A 22889-nucleotide genomic window follows, 5' to 3' on the forward strand; every position below is an offset into this window, starting at 1 on the left:
AGTGGCATGGCCGTGACCCCCACCTCCTCCCTGCCCTCAGATTGGGTATGATGCAGCTGCCTTTGTGCTGAACTTCCTGGACCCTTATGTAAGTCATGCCAGTGTATGTGGGAGGCAATTTGTACACACTGTGCTTCTAGAGTTACTTGCCTCCCACTACTTTGCTCCCAAGATTCCTTTCCTCTGTCTTTGAAGGGTGATCTTAGTGATATTGAACTTCTGGCCAGAAAGGCAGCCACTCAGCAGACACTGGCATTGCTCCAGGAACCAGCTGGTAAATGGGTGATGTCACAAGGCAGGCTTCAAACCCAGGGCCACTTCCATGCTTCTAGTTTGCCAGGAAAGCAGGTGCAGTGCCCTAGGTTGAAACAGGAGGCTTTCCATACTGGCAAGGGGCTACTCTTCAGACCATGCCCCTAGCCTAGGAATGATGGTGTAGAGTCTGGCCACTTGTGGAGGTGAAGCTCCTTAAGCAGCCTGTGTCCGTGAGTTTGTTGACCCGGGGCTGGTGGAAGGGGTTCCAGGAGATTCTAGACCTGGCAGCTTCCAACATTTGCTTCACCTTCCAGACATTGAACCTTACTAACCCCCGGACCTTCCGAGACCTTTCGAAGCCCATGGGAGCACAGACCTTAGAGAGGAAACGGAAATTCCTCCAGCGCTACAATGAGGTGGAGAAGAGTGAGGGTGAGTGTTTTAGGAGGCTTATGGAACGTGAATGTCCAGATTCCAATGAACCCTTTGGAAAATGATAAAATCCTAGGGAGAAGTCACATGAAGACTAGTTGTTTTTAAGCACAGGGTCAGACAGGGGGGAGAGCTCTGGTATCTGGGGAAGCAGTTCAAGATTGTAAGAGGTCCTTATTCCATGCTTTCCTATTGTTTCCTACCTTAGCAATGTGTCCTGCATGCCTAGGTCCTCCCTCCCCCAGGTCAGTGTGACATGGTAGGGGCACCCAGCTACAGAGGCCAGTTACTTTCACAAATTCATTGTAGGATTGGCTTAAAGCTTTGGTGTGGGGGGCCAGGGAGAGGGAAGCTATTTGGCCCTAAGGGAACAGGGTTTTTCTTGAATTAACAGGAGGGTTGTCTGGAAAGCTTAGGATCCGCTTATTAGAGACTAATATCTGGAGAGGCTTGGGGGTGAGGGAAGGAAGCAAGCATCTGGGATCTGTCTCCATTAATGTCAAAGCAGTTCCATTGTGACATTTGCATCATCCTCAGTCCTACCAAAGTAATTATATGGAGTCCATATCCAATACATCTATAATCATGTGGTGTATCATTTTCAGGGGTCCCATCTAGCCTTCTGTGGTCATGTGACAAATTGTTGTTGGGGGTATGCCTTGGGAATGAAACAAAATGAAGTTATTTTACTCTAAGAATGTTGAAGGACCGAATGGATGGTAATTAGGGCCTCTTCTGTTGTAGTTCATTCTGGACTCATGCACTCATGTGTATCTTGAACAGCATGTAAAGTGGGTGACTGCACAGATTTGGCCAGATAACAGCATACCTAGCTACTTGTGCCTACATCCGACCTACTAAATAAGCTTTTGCACACAGGTCCTAACACATGCCTGTTTTATTTTGAAAACTTTAGCTTCAAAATAGAGTAATGGTAATTTTCAGATGGCATCATTTGAAACTGATTGTGTCTGATTTACAGGAGACCTGTTGGCCCGATGTCACTACTGTACCCACTATTCATCTGCGATTATAGTGGCATCTTACTTGGTCCGAATGGAGCCATTTACACAAACATTCTGTTCCTTGCAGGTAAAAGGACAAGTCATTTACCCATTCTCAAATGCAGTACTTATAGTTGTTATAAGCCACATGGAACACAAACAACTGGCTAATAAGCTAGGCATTAAGTGTGCTGGCAAACATGAAAAAAACAACAAAAAATGGTGCTTTACCATTACCAGGCGAAGCATGTTATTTCAACCCAGTTCCTCATCATCTGTGTATATCAGGCACTTCAGCAGGGCTTTTTGGCGCTTTTAGCTAAAGTTGATTCAATCAGCTATTAGATAAAAGCGCCAGAAAGCCCTACCAAAGTGCCCAAACTATACAGACATTGGGCAAATCAGGCCCAACTAATGTGTTGCCTCTTCTGAGCATGTGCTGCGCTCAGCGCAGGGGTGCACCAAGCTTAAAGTAAAGCACAGCTTTGGGGGTTTTTTTAAATGTCTGTATGCAGCCAGTCTTTTGAAATTTCTGTATATCCAGATATGGGAGGTCCCCATTCTGCTCCCATTGACAGTCAGGGCAAAATTTCTAGGGGAGCTGGATCATACCACAGGGGCACTTTGTGTGAAGGCCTGGGAATATGAGCAGTAACTCTTTGGTGTATTCGTGTTCTAAACTGTCTTCCAGGACAGTGGAACATGCTGTAGGAGCAGAGGGCCTAGAGTATGACCAATCACAAAAGTATGGAGTATTGTTCCTGGTGCTTTTCCACCAGAGCCATCCCTGGGGGTGTGAATCAGGGTGACCACCCCAGGTCCCATGCTTTGGGGGGCCCTGCAGTTCTGGGTGGAGTGGCTGAGGTGACTCCATGCTGCTGCCAGCTTCATGTTCGACTGCTCAGCACCTCTGCTGCTGAATCCACCCCCAAATCCGGTGTACCCAGCCGCTCAGCACCTTCCCCCTGCCACTGAATCTGCTACCAGCTTCCTCACTTCCAGGGGTAGGCTGTAATTACATTACTCAATTAGTAGAGTCTTCTAAAGCATGCTAATTAGCATGCTGCAGCAGCCTCCTAATCTCATGTATTCAGCATCCCTGCACCTTAATGATGGATGTTTTCCAACACATCATACCAGTTGTATATAGACATTTGGGGAGATTAGGGACAGGTTAGATCAAGTTTAAAAAAGCCGTCTGTAACACTCCTAATTATCTGAGAGAGGAATTTTCTTGAGTCCCCACTAAGTTAGGCCTCCCCTCATTTTGCCTGCCCTGACATTTTGCCTGCCCTGACTTTGATGATAACTAGTTGAATAGGAGAGGTTCAGTGTTGGTAATAAAAGAGTCCCACTTGGGGTACTTACAGATCTGAGAGCACTTGACAAAGGGGGCTCCACCTCCCTTACACCCCCAGCCACGTGCTAGCCGTCAATGTTGAGTTGATGGGAACAGATGTGGGATTCTGATTTGATCTGGCTCTTGACCTAAGGCAATCCTGAAGGCGCTTCCTAGCCTTATCCGGATTGCTAGCTTGTCTCTTGCCAACAAGCCCTGACCTTGGGACTCTGGTATGTCCTGGTCTTAACCGCTCTTCAACAAAACTCAAAAGAAATCAATGAAAAAAATATGAAAGAAAAGAAAAGAAGAAAGAAATGAAGCGGAGCCTATTTTCTGGAGGGTTGCCTCTGTTCTGGCTAGTGCCCTTATTAGCCTGTCAACAACTCTCTCATCTCCCTAAAGTCACTGGATTTTCTCATTAATTGAGGCTTCACTCTCTAGCCTCCGGAGTATGAAGCGTGTTCTGCTCCATATAGATTGAGCCCTGGGGCTCTGACACCTTGCTGACTTGGTGTCCTGTGCCTGCTGCTGCTTCTGCTGTAGCTATAGAGCAGAGGCAGGCTCTCCTTCTCCCTCCCCGGCACTCCGGGTGTCTTTTAAATCTCCCACAGTGGCACTGGGAGCTGATGTCATCAGCCTGGCACCACCCAGCTTGATTGACAACTGTCTCTTAAACCATGGTGGCATCACCGCATGTTGTCACAGTCCTGCCACTTCCGTCCCCAGAGGCAAGTTTCTTGTTTTGTTGTGGGCTTGCTTAGCCCATTCACAGTTCTTAGGGTTGCTCATGGGGTCTCTCGGGCCCCTTTTGTTGCACCATCCAATATAAGGTAAGTTGGCATGGTGGGGTAGTGTAGAGGTTGAGGGACTCGGGGAGTTGGGGAGCAAGCAGGCTCAGGGGGATCAGGGGTTCTGTAGGGAGATTGGGGGCAGTGGTGGGGAGAGGACTGGGGAGACAGGTGGAATCTGTGGGATAGATTGGAAGGGTAGGTGGTGTCTGTGGGAGAGATCTGGGGTTGGGAGGGCTAGTGTAATCCACAGCAGGGAATCAGGAGGGCAAGCAAGATCTGATGAGGAGTTGGTGGGGTCCAGGAGAGTTTAGCAGGATCAGGTAGTCTGCAGGGAGGGATGGGGGGCTCTTTACAACACCTCCAGGGACCAGGGGCTATTTTTTTCCATTTAACCCCTCCCCCACCTCCAGACAAATAACTCCCCCTGGTGAAGCTACATTCTTCTTCCCTCCTGCCCCTGTCTCCACCCCAACTGACTTCCTCAGCTTCTGGCATTGGCAAACTGGCACCAGGATCTGGATGGAGGTTTTGGTGTGGTGGGAAGGGCTAAAAATAGCTTGGTGCCAGGGGGACGGGTAGGAAAAGTACAGCCCTAGGGCAGGGGCCAGTGGCTGTGCTTTTCCAGCCTCAGGGCTGTACTGGTAATTGTACAGAAGTTTGGGATACTTGGATTGGTCTAAAAATGGCCAGTCCAATCTAATTTAGAGTACATCAGAGGTAGGGCTAACTTAGGTTGGGTCATCCATTTTCAGGCTAGTCTAACATTTCTGGAACTTCTGTACAGTTCACACTTAGACTGACTTAACTAGGGCTCTAAGTGTAAGGTCGGCGCTTGAGCAAACTAGGTTAAATCAGGTGGCCATTTTTATCACAATCTAACCTCCTCCGAACCTCCATAAATGTCTGTACACAGCTGTAGTGAGCAGTAGCAATAGATGTCTGCTGTATGCATTAGCTTTCACTAGTGTTTCACTGGGTATTGCTATGGTGAATCACAGATGCTACTCCAGATTGCTGAGACACATTTACCCATAGAAAATCAGCAGTCTGTGTCTGTTGCTTGGCCACATTCTTGTATGACAGCAAGTGACTAGTATTTCTGTTTTAAAAAGCTTCTCAGATATAATGAAGTACTCTTAAGTTTTTTCTTGGGACGGGTCCACTGAATGGACCCATCTTTTGGTTTCCTTTGGTTATCTTATTTCTTTGCTCCTGCGCTTATACTCATGCATCTGAGCTGGTGTTGTCCTTCCCTTACCTGGTCCTGTAACACGTGGTCCTGTAATATACGTCTGCTAACTCTGAGGTGTAGTCAAGAGACCCACAGGCCTAAACAGCCTATGCTATTGAATTGATTCATTTTATATTTGCAGAAGTGTCCTTATACATTGTCTGACAGTGCTATTTCTTGACCTGTTCACCCTGCTGTCAGGGTGACTGTTTGGGGTGTGCGAAGCAGCCCCTATTCGGTTCAGATTTAAATTTGGCCTGAATTGGGGATAGTGATTTGATTAGTTGATTCTGATCACTGTCCCTGATTAGATTAATCTGAATCCAGATCTGAAGATTTGATGCTGATTCAGAGAATCAGTGATTTGGATGTAGACACAGCTTTAAAAGTTTTTTCTACATACCTTGAGGTAGCAGATGCGGCTCATGATCCCTGCAATGCTGGGGTGCATGGAGCATCCCACATGCTTGGCGGCAAACTAAGAAGTGGACTGGAAGTAGTTCCGGTCCATGTCTGGGTCTGCTGCTGGGAAGCCCCCCGTGCTTCTGTGGGACACTTCATGTGCCCCTGCTACCTAGAGGTATGTAGAAAAAGCATTTAAAGCTGTCTCTAGGTCCGAATCGCCTAATCTCTCTGAATTGATTCAGAGGGTTCCAGTTTGCTTCAGAGAGATTAAAGGGTCCTCTGATTTGATTCTGATTTGGAGGTTTGGCCACTTAATCGGGCTGAATCTCTGCTGAATTGAATCAAGGACTGAAGCTTTGCACAGCCCTAGTGACTGTATCCCTTTCCTGGGGGTCAGATTCTTTCCTTTCTGCTTTAGGCCTTTTGTCACCACAGCTTGAGTTGGAAGGCTCTTCCTCTCGTGGATAAAAACTTTTTTCCTAAATAGTGTCCTAAATTTATCGATAGCCAATTGACCCCCATTTATTTTTCTGCTTAAATGTCATTCTACCTCCTTGGTTTTTACCCCTTTGATGTGGTTATGGAGATCTGTGTTTATAGAAAGATATAGTTGAGCTGTGCACTTCAGACGAGTCACTTAAGCTCTGTGACCAGAGGAAGTGTCTAGTGCAACCATTTCAAGCCAAAAGCCAAGTGCTTCTCTATCAGGATCCAGTGCTATGTACTGTCAACCCTTTAAGCACTGAAATGTACTCAGTACTTCCAGAGTCAGTGCTTATTGCAACAAAGAATGGTTCTAACTTTTCCCTGTGAACACTTTGCCCAACTGCTTTGCATACATTTGACTCTATGGTATCCTTAAAGGTATTTATGTTTACTGTTGCCCCTGATTACTGAGATGGCTTTACTGAAAGGAAGGAAACGATGGGCCTTACTTCATGCAGCCCATTGAAAGGCTGTAAGACTTCATGTTGACTTGCAGTCTAAAGGCATAAAGCAATTCCAGATTCTCTTTTCCTTTCAGTGCAGTTTCTGCATTCCAAGAGAGAGAGAAAACTCATTAATTCTGATATAAATATATGCAAATAAATTTATTAATATAAGAAATGGGAAAATCAGTTATTGCTTCCTTTATAAATAATACAGGCTTAACTTTTAAAGATATTACTTTTCCTAAAATGAATTAGACAGCCAGGGAAAAAATCACATTTTTTCGTAGTGGTAATATCTTTAACCAGATTTGTTGCACTAACAGCATTTCCTATGTATATATTATTTTTATTTAATACAGGTAATCTTTTTATTACAAATCATATTGTTTCTCAGGAGATTACCATCAGCTCTCATAAAAACTACAAAAAAGATGAAAAAGCATCAATCACAACAAGGCACAGTGCTCTGTGTGCAGATTAAATACACAAAGCCCTTTAATATGCTTCAATGAGGTACTTGTTAGCTGTTGATTTATTTATAGTCCTCCTCCTCCTGTTTTAATTTCAATTTCAATTTTACTTTAAAGGTCCCTGCTTGATAATGACCAAGCCCAAAATGACCTTGTGCATCAGATTCATTCCCAATGAGATTAAGTCACGTATTCATTTGTGATACCTTGAGTGGTTGTGGACAGGTGCCACAATTTTCAGTATGATAGAGAAAGTGAGAATAAAATATAAGGAAATGAACTAGAAATTATTGTTGGTGTGGTGAATTAAGGTTGAGGCTGGGCCAAAATCCTAATTCAATTCTGCTTTGGGAACACTGTAGCTGGATTCTTCCATTTGTAATGACAAATGGTGGATCAACATGGGAGTGCCCAAGTGTTGACCTGTGAGCACAGGAGATCTCCCAACTAACTCCATGTCTAAGCTCCATTGACTTGCATTATTTTGTACCTGTTTACTTAAATTTGGAATTTGCCCAGAAGGTAGGCTCCCACCTTTACACAGATGCTTCTCTGTTACTTCTGTATATAGTATACTGGCCGTATCTACACAAGATACTGACTGCGCAGTAGCTTGTTGCTATTGTGCAGTAGCATCACATGGCATGAAGCATGATGTGATGCTACTGTGCAGTAGTAACAAGCTACTGCACAGTGAGTGTCACCAAAAAGGCATTTGGGGATGCTACTATGCAGTAACACTGGTTACTGTGCAGTCATTTAGTACTTGTGTGTGCGAGTAATTGCGCAGTCAGCATCTCGTGTAGACTTTCATAGATTTCATAGATTTCATAGACATTAGGGCTGGAAGGGACCTCGGGAGATCATCGAGTCCAGCCCCCTGCCCAAAGGGCAGGAAGTCAGCTGGGGTCATAGGATCCCGCAAGATAAGCATCCAATTTACTCTTGAAGGTGTTCAATGTAGGTGCTTGAACCACCTCCGCTGGCAGACTGTTCCAGACCTTGGGGGCTCGGACAGTAAAGAAATTCTTCCTTATGTCCAGCCTGAAACGGTTTTGCAGGAGTTTGTGACCGTTCGACCTCGTCATCCCTTGGGGCGCTCTGGTGAACAGACGTTCCCCCAGATCCTGGTGGTCACCCCTGATAAACTTATAGGTGGCCATCAGATCACCCCTGAGCCTACGCTTTTCCAGGCTAAAGAGTCCCATGGCTCTCAGCCTGTCATCGTAAGATCTGTTTTCCTGACCTCTGATCATGCGCATGGCTCTCCTCTGGACTCTCTCAAGCTTCTCCACATCCTTTTTGAATTATGGAGCCCAAAACTGGACACAGTACTCCAGCTGCGGCCTCGCCAAGGCTGAGTACAAGGGGAGAATGACGTCCCGGGATTTGCTCGAGAAGCATCTATGGATGCACGCCAGCATTTTGGCAGCTTTACTAGCCGCAGCATCGCATTGCAGGCTCATGTTCATCTTGTGGTCAATGATGACCCCCAAGTCTCTTTCTAGTGCTAACCAACGTAGCACTGCCGAGCCTATAAGGGTGCTGCAGATTTTTCCTCCCAAGGTGGAGAACCTTGCATTTATCAGTGTTAAACACCATGAGGTTCTTGTCTGCCCATTTGCTGAGCTTGTCCAGGTCAGCCTGGATCACCCGCCTATCTTCTGGCATGGATGCTTTGCCCCAAAGTTTAGTGTCATCGGCGAACTTGGCCAGTCCACTCCTGACTCCAATGTCCACATCGTTAATGAAGATGTTGAACAGTATGGGTCCAAGGACAGAGCCTTGAGGGACCCCACTGGTCACAGGGCACCATGATGAGTGACTGCCATCAATCACAACCCTCTGGGTCCGACCATGAAGCCAATTTCCCAGCCAGAGGATCGTGGTGGAGCCAAGGCCACAACTGGGCAGTTTGGCCAAGAGTGATCATGGAATACCAGTTCAAAAGCTTTTTTGAAGTCAAGATATATGACATCAATCTCTTCTCCCTTGTCCAGGTGATAGGTCACCTGGTCATAGAAGGAAATGAGATTGGTCAAACAAGACCTACCCGCAACAAACCCATGCTGGTTGTCCCTTAGAATGTTAGCCTGGGCCAGTCCCTCAAGGATGGCCTCCTTAATAAACTTTTCTAGGATCTTCCCCAGGATAGAAGTCAGGCTAATGGGCCTGTAGTTAGCCAGATCCACTCTCCTCCCTTTCTTGAAGATCGGCACCACATTGGCCTTCTTCCAGTCTTCAGGCACTACACCAGAGCGCCAGGAGTTTTCAGAGATCTGTGCCAGGGGCTGGGCTATGACGCTCACCAGCTCCTTGAGTACCCTGGGGTGCAGATTGTCAGGGCCAACTGACTTGAAGGTATCCAGCTTCTCAAGGTGTTCCTTCATGAGGTCAGCATTGATGGAGGGTAGGGGATCCCCCTCACCCAGATTTCCCTGTCCCATAGCAGGCATGGGCATCCCGTGTGACTGATGAAAGACTGACGCAAAGTACCTATTTAATAGGTTGGCTTTTTCCTGGGCGTCTGTTGTCAGTTGCCCCATCTGGTTTAGCAGGGGTCCAACATTGCCCTTGCTTTTCCTCCGGCTCCCCACATATCTGAAAAAGGACTTTTTGTTGTCCTTGATGCCTGAAGCTAGTTGGAGTTCAGTTGCAGCCTTGGCTTTCCTGGTTTGGTCCCTGCAGGACCGGACCAGCGCGGAGTAATCCTCCTTGGAGGTGAATCCCATCCTCCATCCTTTGTAGGCGTTCCTTTTTAGCCACGGTAGGTCCGCTAGGTCTCTAGAGATCCAGGGGGGCTGCTGTGCCTTCTTGCTGCCTTTCCTCTGTGTTGGAATAGATTTAGCTTGTGCACTGAGGATCGCTTCCTTGAGAAGCAACCACTCTTCTTGAACTCCCATCTCCCTGGGGTCATGGTCCCTGAGGGCCTGACCGACTAGCCTCTTGAGCTTATCAAAGTCGGCTTTTCTGAAGTCAAGGACTTCTGTGTTGCTGAGTGACTTGCCAGCTTTATGGTGGATGGTGAAGGTGATCAGCTCGTGGTCGCTGTCACCCAACTTCCTATCAATCACTAGGTTGCCGATTAGGTCGTCCCCCATCACCAGTACCAGGTCAAACAGCGCTTTGCCTCTCGTTGGCCCATAGACACGGCCACTGAAACGTAAACCCCAGTTGCTTGTAAGTTACGCTGAAGAGATGATTCACTTTTGATCTGGCACCTGACATGGCACATGTAGAGAATATAGGAGCTGAAGTCTTATCAAGAAGTCAGTCAAACATAACCTGAATACCCTACATGCAGATGTGCTGCCTTTTGTGCAAGCATATGTCTTTGCCAGTTCAAAGCAAGTAGACTGCTCAACCGTGACGGGGAATTCCAGCTCTCTATAAATTAATCACAAGAGATTTGGGTCAGTGGAAGTTTACCTTGGAGTCTTTTCTGTAGGTCAGATTCAGTCTTAACTGGCCTTTGAACTCTTGTGTTTAAGTCTATCTTGGGAAGCTGTCATATTAAGAAACAAATTACTCCCATGACCAAACCTACCTAAAAAATACGATGTAATTAAATCCCTTTGAGAGTATCTATATGTGATATTAATGAGATGCAATAAACTCCGGTGCAAACTGCTCCCAGGCGCAGCATTTACATCCATTGCCCAGGACCACAGCATGTTGAACTGGGTCAGAGAATCCCCAGCTGGTAGGGGGTCAGCTTACTAGGCCAGCTTGCCCCCTCTGGCTTAACTGCAGATAGGCCGGCTGGGGCATGAGAATGCTACAAAGTGAAGCTAGCCCTGTACTGTAGTACCCTCATGCTTCAGCCAGCCCCGGTCACTGTCTACACGTGTTATGGCAGAGTAGATAATTCTACCCTAAGATAGTACTTGTCCAAACAGTACTAGCCTATGGCAGACCTAATTTCTTTACTCTGGCCTAATAAGCGTACACATGTAGATGGAGATGCTTTACTGCAGAGCTACTCAGTCAACTCCACAGTAAAGCATCTTGTGTAGTTCCACTCTGTGACAGCATTTTCTTTGGAAAAGCCTAGTGATCTGGATTGTCCTGAGAATACAGTTCAAAATGTATCCCCTGCTGAAATTCTTTTTCCCAAGCTAGCAGTCAGTGCCATCTTTCATTGGGTACGATCTCCCAGCAGACAAGGGTTAAGGGCCTGTCATAGGCTAGTGAGACTTAGATCTGATATATGTAGTTCTAGTATACTGTATCTGGTAGTCACTACCTATTTTTGTAGAAAGCATCTTGGAATGCAATAGCTGGATTGGAAGTCTTTGTTAATTGTCCTACTATTCCTGACATCTGAAAAAAGTGAGAAATAATAAGTTAGAGTCCTGGATAGTGGGAATGGATGGGTATGTATGTGTCAGCTAGTCTTCTGCTTTATAGAGGGATGCTTTTGATCTGCCTCCCATAACTGTATCCAGCACACAAAGAGAACCTGGATTATCCAGGATTCAGAAAAATTGTATGATGTCCTGCAGTATTATTGGAGAAATATCCTGGACCAGATTATGGAATTAGCACAGATCTCAAGCAAAAGATCAGGAGCATTTGTGCTTAATTGGTACATAATGGGTGCATCTACATGTGAAATTAAGTCAAAGCAATAAATTCTGGAGCAGTTTGAGTCTGAGTAAAATGTTCCTGGGCGCAGTGTCTACATGTGGTCCTGGGACAGTAGCAATTTGAGCCAGGACAGAGCAGGCCTGGGCTGGCAGGGGCATTGGGATCATCCCTGGGCTCCAGGTGTTGGTGTTGGGCAGTGAGGGGGCTGGCTGGGGCACTGTTTTGCTATGGAAAATTAACCATATGTGCCCAATGGGCCACTAATCCCAGGTGGACCATCAACCTTTTCTGACCCCTGTAACTAGCTATGAACCAATACCCCAGCCTAGTGTTCAGGGTTTTGTCTATAAAGTAGAGTTTTCCGACAGAGTCAAATGTGAGCCACGAGCTACAGTGACTCTGTGTTACTACTCACAAGTGTGCAGGAGTGGCAAAAGACCTCTAGGCTGTCCAGATACTAATGGGATAAGTCACATTCTGCCAGTCTAATTTTTCCCTTGAAGTTTTAATGAGACATGAAAATCTCAGTTTCCTGTCCAAGCTATCAGATCAAATAGCTTAACCCTGGTAAGTACTAGTTACATTGTTCTAGAAATAAATTTGTGTCAGTGGTGGGGGGTAATGAATGACCTCTTCCTAAATATAAGGGTGGATTTTTGCAAATGGCAAACAGTCTTAGGAATGTAAGCCCCAGTGGAATTTGCTGGAACTTGAGCTCCTATATCATAGAGACACATTTGAAAATAACACCTAAAATATGTCACGGGCCCAATCCTAGGCAAACATCCCTATCATTGAGAGGTGTTTTCCAAGGCTCTAAATAAGGAAAGCTTCCTTATTCATGAAGGCATACAAAAAAACTAGAACTCTTGTTTCCAGAACGATACCTTTTATTAGACCAACTGGAAAATTGGAAGAAAAATTGTCCTTTTCTGCAAGCTTTTGGGATCAAAGTCCCTTCATCAGGCTCTGGGAAAGGTATAGATGGTACAAGATGGTAAAAAGTCCCCATAGGTAGGAAATAAACTTCATTTTTGCACAGAGGGAGCTGAAGATTGAAGGCCGTCCCTCTGGGTCCATGAGAGCGTCTTTGTGAGCTGTGCTGAGTATCTCTTTGATGTGTAGATAGGTAAAATTCCTTCCCTGGAGGTGTCAGATGGCAGGCAGGGTGGTAAAAAAGTTTTCTTGTTGTTCTGCAATGAAGTTTAAAATTCAAAATTGGCTAAAATAGTACCCCCCTAAAACATTAAAGTACACCCCTTTTCATGAAAGGCACTTAAGCAAGTGTTTAATATCCATAAAATTAATCATGGGCTTATTTGCTTTCCTAAAAGGAATTCTTTGCAAGTATGTGCTTAACTGCTTTCCTCAGTCAGGCCTAAATCAGTGCACCAAGGTTGTTCCCATTGATTTAAAAGTGTTTTGGGATGAAAGACATGAATGATCATTATCATCATCAGAATAGTCTTTGTTGTCAGCCTGAATTTAGTAGACAATGGGTGTGTCTACATGTGCAATTCTTGGCACTGTAGTTTATTGCTCCTGGGTGCCATATTGGAGCCTAAGAAACTTGTGGACTTTTGACTGCATAAGAAAGTTATGGAAGCTCCATCACTGGAGGTGTTCAAGAAAAGGTTGGATAAGTATTGGTCAGGGGTGATCTAGGAGCAGCTATGTTTATGCTCTTCTATGGTCATTCCCATGTTTCTGTGCTTTGCTGGTTGCACTTGGGGCCAGAAAAGAATTGTTTTCCTGTCCTGCTGATACATGTGTTCTGGAGATTTTTTTTCCCCTTCCTCAGAAGCATTGGATTCTGGCTGTAGCCAAGTCTGGGGATTTTGACTAGGCTGTGCCAATGCTCCTACTGGGCCTTAAACCTGGAGGTTTCTGGTTACAGGGTCTTGCCCTTCTGCTCTGAGTTGGACTGATCACCATATTTGGGTTAAGAACGAATTTTATCCTTTGATCATATTGATATAGAATCATAGAAAACTAGGGTTGGAAGGGACCTCAGGAGGTCATCTAGTCCAACCCCTTGCTCAAAGCAAGACCATCCCCAACTAGATCATCCCAGCCAAAGCTTTGTCTAGCCAGGTCTTAAAAACGTCCAAGGATGGAGATTCCATGACCAATGGACTGTGGAGACCTTTGGTGATACAGACTGTGGAGATTTTTGCCTTCCTGTTTAGCTGGGCTGGGGAGCCACAGGGGGTGAGGTTGATGGCCCTCTTCTTTGGATCTCTCAAGCATATTTTAATAGTCCTTGCAGCAGCAGGACATTGGCCACAGTGATCCCTGCTTTACCTGTAGCAGGTTAGGGCATTATGTTTTGTGGTTGTGTCAGGGTTGAATGTGTAGTTTTGCTAAAAGGTTAGACAATGGCTTTGTATAGGATGGTTTGAGTGGGGATGATCCTGTTTCAAATGGGGTTACATTAAATGACATGCGAAGATCCCATCCAGTCCTACTTTTCTATGATTCTGTGACTGGGTACTCCCCCTCTGTGTTTCTGTCTCCAATGCAGGGTGGAGGCTTTGATGTTGCGGACCGGATGTTTCACAGTGTGAAGAACACATGGGACTCAGCATCACGAGAAAACATGAGTGATGTCAGGGAGCTCATCCCTGAATTCTTCTACTTGCCTGAGTTTTTAACCAACTCTAATAATTTTGAATTTGGTAAGTCTTGAATGGAACAAGAGCACTCCTGCTAGTGTTGTGGTGTGAGACAGAACCTCAATGTGTCAAGAGACCTTGGCTGATGTGGCTCCTAGCCATGCAGTTTGAAATATGCCCCCAGTATCCCAATGGCAAGGAGTTTTAGTTTCAGTCTCCCATTTCAGCATTGTACTTTGCTAGTTTGGAGCTAAGCTCTTGATCTAGAACAGTGGTTCTCAACCTTTTTTGTACTGAGACCATATGGATAGGACCCATTTCTAAAGATCAATGGCCGGTCCTGACCCACAGCCCCCTGGCCCTGCTGGTGCCCCTCATTCTCAATCCACAGCCTCCTGCCCCCCAGCCCTGCTGGAGAGGACCCCCAGTTGCTCCCATCCTGCTCAGATAGAACACGGTGGGTGCAGTGGCTGTGGCTCATTCAGGCAACACTGGAGCAAGTCTGGCCCTGGCATGGGGTGAAGGGAGGAGGAGAGGAGGCCTGTGGCACCCTGCATGCCCTGGGCTGGGGTTCCTGTGCTGTGCCAGGCAGCCTGGTCATGGCCCCACCTGCCTCCTGAGCAACGTCTCTCAGGCACCTCGCAGGGTACGAGCACCAGCCCTGGTGCTGCCAGCCCAGCCATGCAACTCTGCCACCCTGAAAGGACTGCCCCCACTTTCCCCCACTGGAGGGGCAGGTGCCTTCCCCCCCGATTCTCCTGCCTTGATTCAGCCTTAGTGTCTGGCCACCTTCTCCCAGTACTGGCAGGCACCTGCCCCCTCTCACGTACCCATCCCCTCCACGCACACACGCACGCGCACACACACACACACACACACACACACACACACGTGCGCACAGACACACATACATAGACAGTCCCCAAGCCCTGAACCTCCAACCCTCCTCCCTATACATTTACCTGCATCCAGCTGCTGGTACAGCTCCCACCACCCTGCCTGGCTGCATGCCGGTCACGTGTATGTGAGCACGCAGACAAATAACTAAATAGTTATTTTTCCAAATATTTAGTTGGACTAATAAAAGATACCACATCTACCCAGAGAACTTTGTCTGCCAGAACATGGATCTAAACTTTGCATTTGAACCCTTTTTGTTAACCCTATATATAACAAGGGCTGAAGTAGCCTCCCACTCTCAGCAGCATTTGCAGTCAGGGCCTTGGCCTCAGTTTAGATTTTGTGATTAAAGCCCAGCTCTGAGAGAGACAGAAGGTACAGTGCCACTATAGTTAGTGTTTATGTGATTTCAGGCCCTCCTTCAAACTCATAACAAAGGCTGTGCCCAATTGTAAAAGCTTATTGTAGCTGGTCATTGAAGCCAAGTTGTCAAAACTGATCAGAAGTAAGGCTTGCTGCATTACTCCCTTGCGTGCTGCTGGTTACAGAAACTAGCATATCTGACCCATACTACCCATGGGTTTGCTTGGCTTGTGTTTGCAGTCAGGGCTGGAATGGAGTTAATTCTAGGAAAGTGTACATTTTTTATTGTGGTAATAACTAATAGTGGGGGAACTTCTGAAGAATCAATTCTTGATGTTAGTTTGCATCTTTATTCTTATGTCCTCTCTGCTGTTTAATCACTATGGATCTACTAAACTAGATTGGGAATCCCAAGAGAAATAGCTTCTTCCAGTATTTTAGGGGATCTGGTCTATATCTGAGGCAGGACCCAGAACTGCAGTGGTACTAAAATTTACTGTAACTTCTCAGGCCTGTGGCTTGCCTTGTTGAAACAGAAATCAGAAATGGAAACTAAACTATAATTTCTCCAGCTGATTCTTGTGTCTTATCTTCCCTTTGTGGATGTTGTAGGCAGCATGCAGGATGGAACTGTGATGGGAGATGTACAGCTTCCCCCCTGGGCAGATGGAGACCCTCATAAATTCATCAATTTACATAGGCAGGTCAGTAACTACTTGAAATCTGAAATGCCATGATCTGACATTGCAGTGGATCCCAGTAAGTAGGAGATGAATATGTAGTATCCAAACCACAGCACTGATTCCAAGTACACTGCTCCCTCTGCAGACTATCATACCTGGCTCTGAATTTTGCATGTGACACTTGTCTCTGTGGTAAGCCAATTCCAACTTGCTATGCAAATGCTCTAAACTTGATGAAGTTTGGATCTGGATCAGAGTGACATGGACCTTGTCTGTCTGCAATTGCATGTGTATAATGCATATTTGCTCTCCCAGCTGTGTGAGCATATCACACAGCTGCTTGATTATTAGAGTTAACTAGCTACCTTTGTCACTGTCAAATCATTCCAGATCCTGGTAGCTTTTACTAACACAGCCTGATCTAATTGCTGTTTCACACTGACTTTAGTGTTGGTCACCCACTGGCAGTCTGAAAGCAAACAGCCCTAAAATGCTGGGGCGTATGACAAGTAATTCTATTTACTAATGACTAGAAAAGACCTAGTCCTGTTGTGTGTCTTGTGGTAGAGACAAAACCAGATGGTGACAAATGCAAAGGGGATTTATCTAGAGAGTGCTAAATGCAGAGAGTTTTGGTGGTGCACTTTAACTCTCAGACTGGTTTGCTTTACCACTGAAGGTCACTATGCAGGGTCCCCCTCAGTCATGGGGTAAGGTGAGGAGGAAATGGGCTTTCCTAAAGTTTACTGGGGCGTGTCCACACCAGCATGCATGTGCCTCTTGCAGTGTCTCAAGCCCCTTTGAGATGCTGCAAGATGCATGTGCAGGAACAAAAAACATTCCCTGCACTGCATTTTTGTAGCGCGGGGACAAAATTTGACACCTGGATATCTAGGTATCTAAAAATACCCCAGGAGAAAAAAGAGGGGCAGGGCATGGTCCCAGACAGTGCCCAGAGCCAACCGAAGGCTTGGTCCTCTAAAGAGACGCTCTGGTAGCCAGCCAGAGCATCTCTATGGCTGGCCATTTCCCCAGTACTGAAGCACACTGCCTGCCCATATAGGGCAGGCAGCAGTGTAGGTTGCAACGACTGGGACCTGGGCCCCATGCCAGGTAAATAGGGGGTGGGCGGGCTAAAAGAGAGGGGAGGGGACTATGGGGCCCCGCCCAGCCCCCCACTTGCTTTCTCAGCTCCCTGATCACTTCCCCAGCTACTCCTCCCTTCCCCTAGCTCCCCAGTTGTTTCCCCAGCTTCTGCCTCCTTCCCCCAGGGATGCTTGGTGGTCCAGCTCCTTGGTGCTGGCAGCAGTGGCTGCAACCACAGCAACAGCAGCAGTGGTAGTGGAGTTGATGGTTATGGGCCAGGCAGCCATTTGCTGTGGCAGAGGTTGTGCAAGCAGCAGTAGGCCAAGTGGCTGCAAGATGAGTGGGGCTATATTGCTGCAGCCCTCACTCACCTGGTACTGCTGAGGACCATGTCCACTGGGGCTTCAGGGCCCCAGATTCTGGCACAGGCCCTGCCCACTGCTACCCATGCTCCCAAATTCCATGCCAACCAGTAGCCAAATAGAGTAGCATCATGAGCTATGTTTGACAACTCTGGTATAGACATATGCAAGCTAGCCTACAATTAGCCATTTTGGTTACTGCCAGCTATGTGGTTACACTAATCTTGATTTCAGTATAGGCTGCAAGGCCCACCTGAGAAGCTGCATAAATACATAGGCAGTTAGTCTGTGCTAAGCTCTGTCCTGCTACAGCTAACCCGATCCCAGGCAGCTAGTTTTACTTGCATATGCCTGTATGAGCTGCAGGAGTTGCTGTTTAGTCACAGTAGCTCGTTATCTCAGATTCCACTCTGAGATATATATATACCTTTATGCTGTGAGTATGTGTTGTGAATTGTGGAATAAGCAGGCTATTGTGACTTAGAGAACTGGATGGTAATTATCCAGATGGACACTGATGAGTCAAAGAAGGCACTGATTAATTTCCTCATAGGTAAACAAACAGACTGTAATTTCCATGACACTGCACTGTCCTGGTGTCCCTTTCCTTGTGTCTTCAGTGTCTGTCTAGGTGGAAGGTAGGGCAGGGTAGCACCTTAGAAACTGCTGACTTGTTTCCAACTATGCCATCCTGCATGTTGTTCTATCTGTAACATCTTCTCTTAGGCCTTGTGATCTTCATTCCTTTCCTAAACAGAACCAGGATCCCATAAAACCCAGCTAAGCTTTCTCCACTCATTAATTTGTCTCACTGTTGACAATATCATTATTTTTACCCTGTCACTCAAGCTTGTAGCAGTGTGTGTGTGTGTGTGTGTGTGTTTGTGTGTGGGTGGGTAGGGGGTGTCGGTCACTTTTGCTCTCCCTTGTCCCCTGCCCCATATATCATCACCACCACCACCACCACCACCACCACCAATTCAATACTGTTATTGTTGTTTCATTGTTATTTTTGTTATTTAGTATTATAGGCCCAGGTTCTAGGCTGCCTCCAGTGTCTTCATCCATTCCCATCTGTTGTATGCCTTCATTCTCCAGGCATCCACATTTAATTTCTGTATGTCTGACATTACATCAACTAGCCATATTTGTCGTATTTGTCATTTGTGGTCTGATTTTTTTTTTAACCTCATTTGTTAATTGGGTATACAGAGCTTCTATATTGTTCATGTTTTTCAGAGCATTTATGAGAGCTATATTGTTGGCGTATATAAGGACTTTATATTCTCTATTCAGTTGAACTCCTTCCTCATGTTATTTGTGCCCCTCATTACCTTTTCCAATACCAAGTTGAATGGATCGAAGGCAAACTGTCTCCCTGTCTCAGTCTGGTTCTGATTGGAAAGGGACCTGATTTTCTTCCATAAGCACGAATTCTGTTTCTTGATTCATACACACAAATTTTAATAAATTCAGTTAGCCCCATATATCCATGCAGTATTCAAAGCTGCTCTTTCTTCATTCTAACAATTCAAAGGTTGATCTCTCCCCTCCATTCACAACATAACAGTGCCAGCAATGATATCTTCACCGTTGCACCTTGCTGCTCTCTGATCACCCTGATGCCTGCAGCCCATACAAGGACAGCAATAAGGATGGCTTTTTTATGTGGCATTCTGACCATGACTCCTGCCTATTATGCTTTGAAGCTTTCCACACCTTGCCTTCCACTGTGGTATCAAATTTAAGTTTCTTATCCTCGCTTTCAGTCCCAAATGACTCTTTTCATTATTTGCTTGTCCCTTTTGCATCATATCATCTCACTGTCTCCCTCTGCTTTGCCACTAATGCTGGCATCTATATTCTGTTTCACAGTACCATCATATCATTTGTCTACTTCTCTAGCAAACCATTCCACACTCTGTCTGAACTGGTCCATAAGTAGGCTTGGCAGAATTTGATTTTTTAAATAATTTTGATGGCTAAAATCAATGTTTATTTTTAGGCATTTATTTCAATTTTTTAGCAATTTAAATTTTCAGGATTGTGCAGAATTAGGGCGGTGGGGGGCACACATACAAAGACATGCATGCACACATGCGCATGCACATGCACACAGACATATCCTCTCACTTCCCAGCAAGGAAATCTCTGGTGGCTGCAGTGGCATCTGCTCTCGGTAGCCAGCAGCTCCCTCTGCCTGCTGGCTCCCACCTGAGATTAAGGGAGGGCCTGGCTTGCTGTCTAGTACCCTGCAGGCACCGAGCTAGATACACACACGAGCTCACTTGGGCACTGTGGCAGCAATCTCTTCTTATGTCCCCTTTTTACACTGGCTGCAGACACCAAGAAAAAAAAAACTTACCTGGTCAGGTCTGGGAATACCACGACACCTGGCATGCTGAGGTAAGCCACCAGGAGGCATGGAACTTGCCCAGTGAAGACTGAGCAAGTGACGCTGCTCTAGTGCTCTGAGGAAACTCACCCAGCAGGGGCTGGGGAAATCAAGCTGCTGGGGATGCCAGGGAGGCTATGACCCCAAGTGAGGAGCCAATCCAACCTACCACCCAGATAAATGAAGTTGGATGGTGGGTTGTGTTTTGTACTTCTCTTCAGTTAGAGTGCCGCAAGCACAAAGTTTAACACCCAGCTCCTCCCACAAGCTTAGAAAAGGCGCGAGAAAACAGCATACCATTCTGACGTCAGGGGGAGGGGGGGGAGAAGGGGGAAGTCTTTAAAAGCCGCACCAAGTCCGCACCACGGCAAAAGCCATTTTGGGACCCTGCAGATCAATCCCTTCTGCCACGGTCTGGCCAACCGCGTCAGCGCTTCTCCGCCACCGACTGTCCCAGCGTACCCCTTCCCTGCGCACTGACCCGATTTGCGATCTGCGAGAGAGAGTCGTTGATTTGTTTTGTAAACAGAAAGTGTTTAATCAAGCTGCTGTACCAAGCATCTTGTTCATTGGCGTGTAAGTAAACAAATAAAAGTTTCTTTGTTACAATTTACAAAACTCATGCCCTGTTCTGCGATTGGAAGGCTCCGTGATCCACAAACAGAGAAGAAAAAGCCTCTCCCTTAAAGGAAAAAAGAACAACCTTAGTGTGCCTCAGGTTCTGACCCTGCAGGGCACGACAGGTTGCTTATGGGTGGCCCATAGGCTGGGGAGGTGGGGACACTGGGAGAAGGAATGCCCCAGGGAGAGAATATTAAACCCTCAGGAAAGAGGGCAAGAGGAGACACTGAAGACAGTGAGTCTTGGAAGGTCCTAGACAAACCTGGGTAAAGAAGGGATTTGCTCAGAGGAACCAAGTAAAAGAGCCCACTGGCTCAGAGCAGCTTCAGACAGTGGAGCTGAAGCCCAGCACAGATTCTGAAGTTTTTCTTTTGTTGTATTATGTAGTAATCCCAAGCTAGGGAAATGTAGCAGGGGAAAGCCAGATTCCCTGCACACCTGAGTTCTGAGTAATCAAGCCAGAGAGTCAACACCTGAGACCTAGTGGAGACCCTGGGACTGGCATGCAGAGACCCCATCTCCCTAGAATCCATTGATCCTGGAGAGAAGGAAGACTACCGCAAGTAGGGTTGAAACATTTGAGGAGGAGCAGACCGCCTACAGGGCATGGCCATCAAACTCCCATGATGCCCACAGCCAGTTGAGCTAGAGAAAAACCAAGAACTGGCAATGCACACTCAGTACCAACAGGAAGAGACAACTCATCACCTGAGAGGAAAGGGGCAGGGTGTAGGGGTGGTTGAGGCCTGCAGAAGACCAACCTTTTCCTTATGATCATCACCAGAGATACCATCTAAACTCCCGAAGAATAACTTGACATCAAAGATATGGCAGGCAAGAGGGAAAGATAAGGCAGAGGTCCCCGTGATTCCAATGGGATGAAGAGTAGTGGGTAAGCCCGCCCACTCACAACCGCCACTGCCATTTTTCAGTGCAGGGATGCTGATGCACATGACACTGGAATCTGCTGGAACATAGTAATTACCACACCTCAGCGGAATATATTAATCAAGTCTGCTCTGACACACTGTAATTATAGTGCATCAGAGCAGCCTTGTACCTCAGGCACCTTTGCTCCTTATTCACTTACTCTAATGTACTAAAGTTATTTTGGTGGAGCATGGCTGTGATGAAAGTTAAATTCTTGGTGAGTACTTTGGGGCAGAGGCTTTGAGTTTATTTCTGTTTGAAAAAACTTAGAGCATTGTGGAAGCCGCCAGAAACCATTAATACTTGGACTTTTACATTGTCATTTTATTTTATACATAGGTTGACTTCAGTCTATACTATGGATTAATGATCTAAACACTTTGGGCCAAATGACATTTACATTTCATATGCCTAAGTGGTATGTACATAGCTGTATAACTTCAGTTTTTGACACTTACTTGCATACAGTTTTAGATACTGTTTGGCCCTGTGTGCCTACTTGCCAGATGTCATGTAGAGGAGGAGGACCTCCACCTTTTAAGCCTACTGTCCTACTGGTTAGACCATTTGTCCAGGGAGCAGGAGATCTGGGTTGTAATCCCTCTTCACCTAGAGGGAATTTTAACCTGCACCACCTGCCTCCCAGCAAAATACTCTAACCATTAGGCATCAGGCTGGGCACTTTGGGTCTGCCCCAGTTTACCTTGCATTTACTATACATTGGGTAAAATAGGATCATAAGAAAGTAGGGCTGTAAGGGACATCATGAGGTCATCTAGTGCAGCCACATACTCAAGGCAGGATAATCTCTGACTGAACAATCCCAGTCAAGTGTCAGTCTAACCTGCTTTTGAAAACTTTCAGGCATTGAGACTCTACAACCTTTCCAGGTAGCCTGATCCAATGCTTTGCTGTCCTTATGGTCAGAAAGTTCTTCCTTATCTCCAACCTAAATTTTCTCTTCTGGAGTTTAAGGCCATTACTCTTAGTCCTGCCCCCTACAGCCACAAAGAAAAGTCTTTCTGCATCCTCTTCATAATTGCCCTTAAGTTGTTTGAGTGCTCTTATCAAATCCCCCCATCTTTTCTTCTTCACAATGAATAGTCCTAGTTCTTTCAGCCTTTCTTCTTAAGTCATTTTCTCAGTACTGTATTAATTTTAGTCAGTATTTTTTTTTGGTCATTCTTTACACATCTTCCAAAAAGTTTGTGGCCCAAAACTGAACAACGTGCTCAAGGTGAGGCCTTACTAGCAACAGACCAGCATCAGACAAGTTTCTGCCCCATTGGAAACAGGGATCTAGCCTATAGATTCGGAGTATATTTCCTTCAAGGGCAGCTTCTGTTTTACTGAGCCATACCTCTTCTGCTTTCTTTTCTTTCCTTTGACCACACTTATCTCCCTTTCATACTTTTATGGATTGCGAGGCTGGAAGGGACCTTGGGGAACCATCGGGTCCAGCCCCTTGCACCAGGCAGGAAA

General features: G+C 46.1%; 1 protein-coding gene across 1 annotated transcript in view; it reads left to right on the forward strand.

Annotated features, from left to right (window-relative positions):
* WDFY4 (WDFY family member 4) overlaps nt 1-22889 on the forward strand; it is a 291265-nt gene that overhangs the window by 227093 nt on the left and 41283 nt on the right. The window contains exons 49-52 of the mRNA XM_090058037.1: nt 570-687; nt 1670-1779; nt 13977-14130; nt 15943-16034. Coding sequence (XP_089914163.1) covers nt 570-687; nt 1670-1779; nt 13977-14130; nt 15943-16034 — 474 coding nt within the window. The remainder of the gene's footprint in view (nt 1-569; nt 688-1669; nt 1780-13976; nt 14131-15942; nt 16035-22889) is intronic.

The sequence above is a fragment of the Crocodylus siamensis genome, chromosome 7 (assembly GCF_052110815.1).
Source record: "Crocodylus siamensis isolate JL-2025a chromosome 7, ASM5211081v1, whole genome shotgun sequence".
Classification (NCBI taxonomy): Eukaryota; Metazoa; Chordata; order Crocodylia; family Crocodylidae; genus Crocodylus; species Crocodylus siamensis.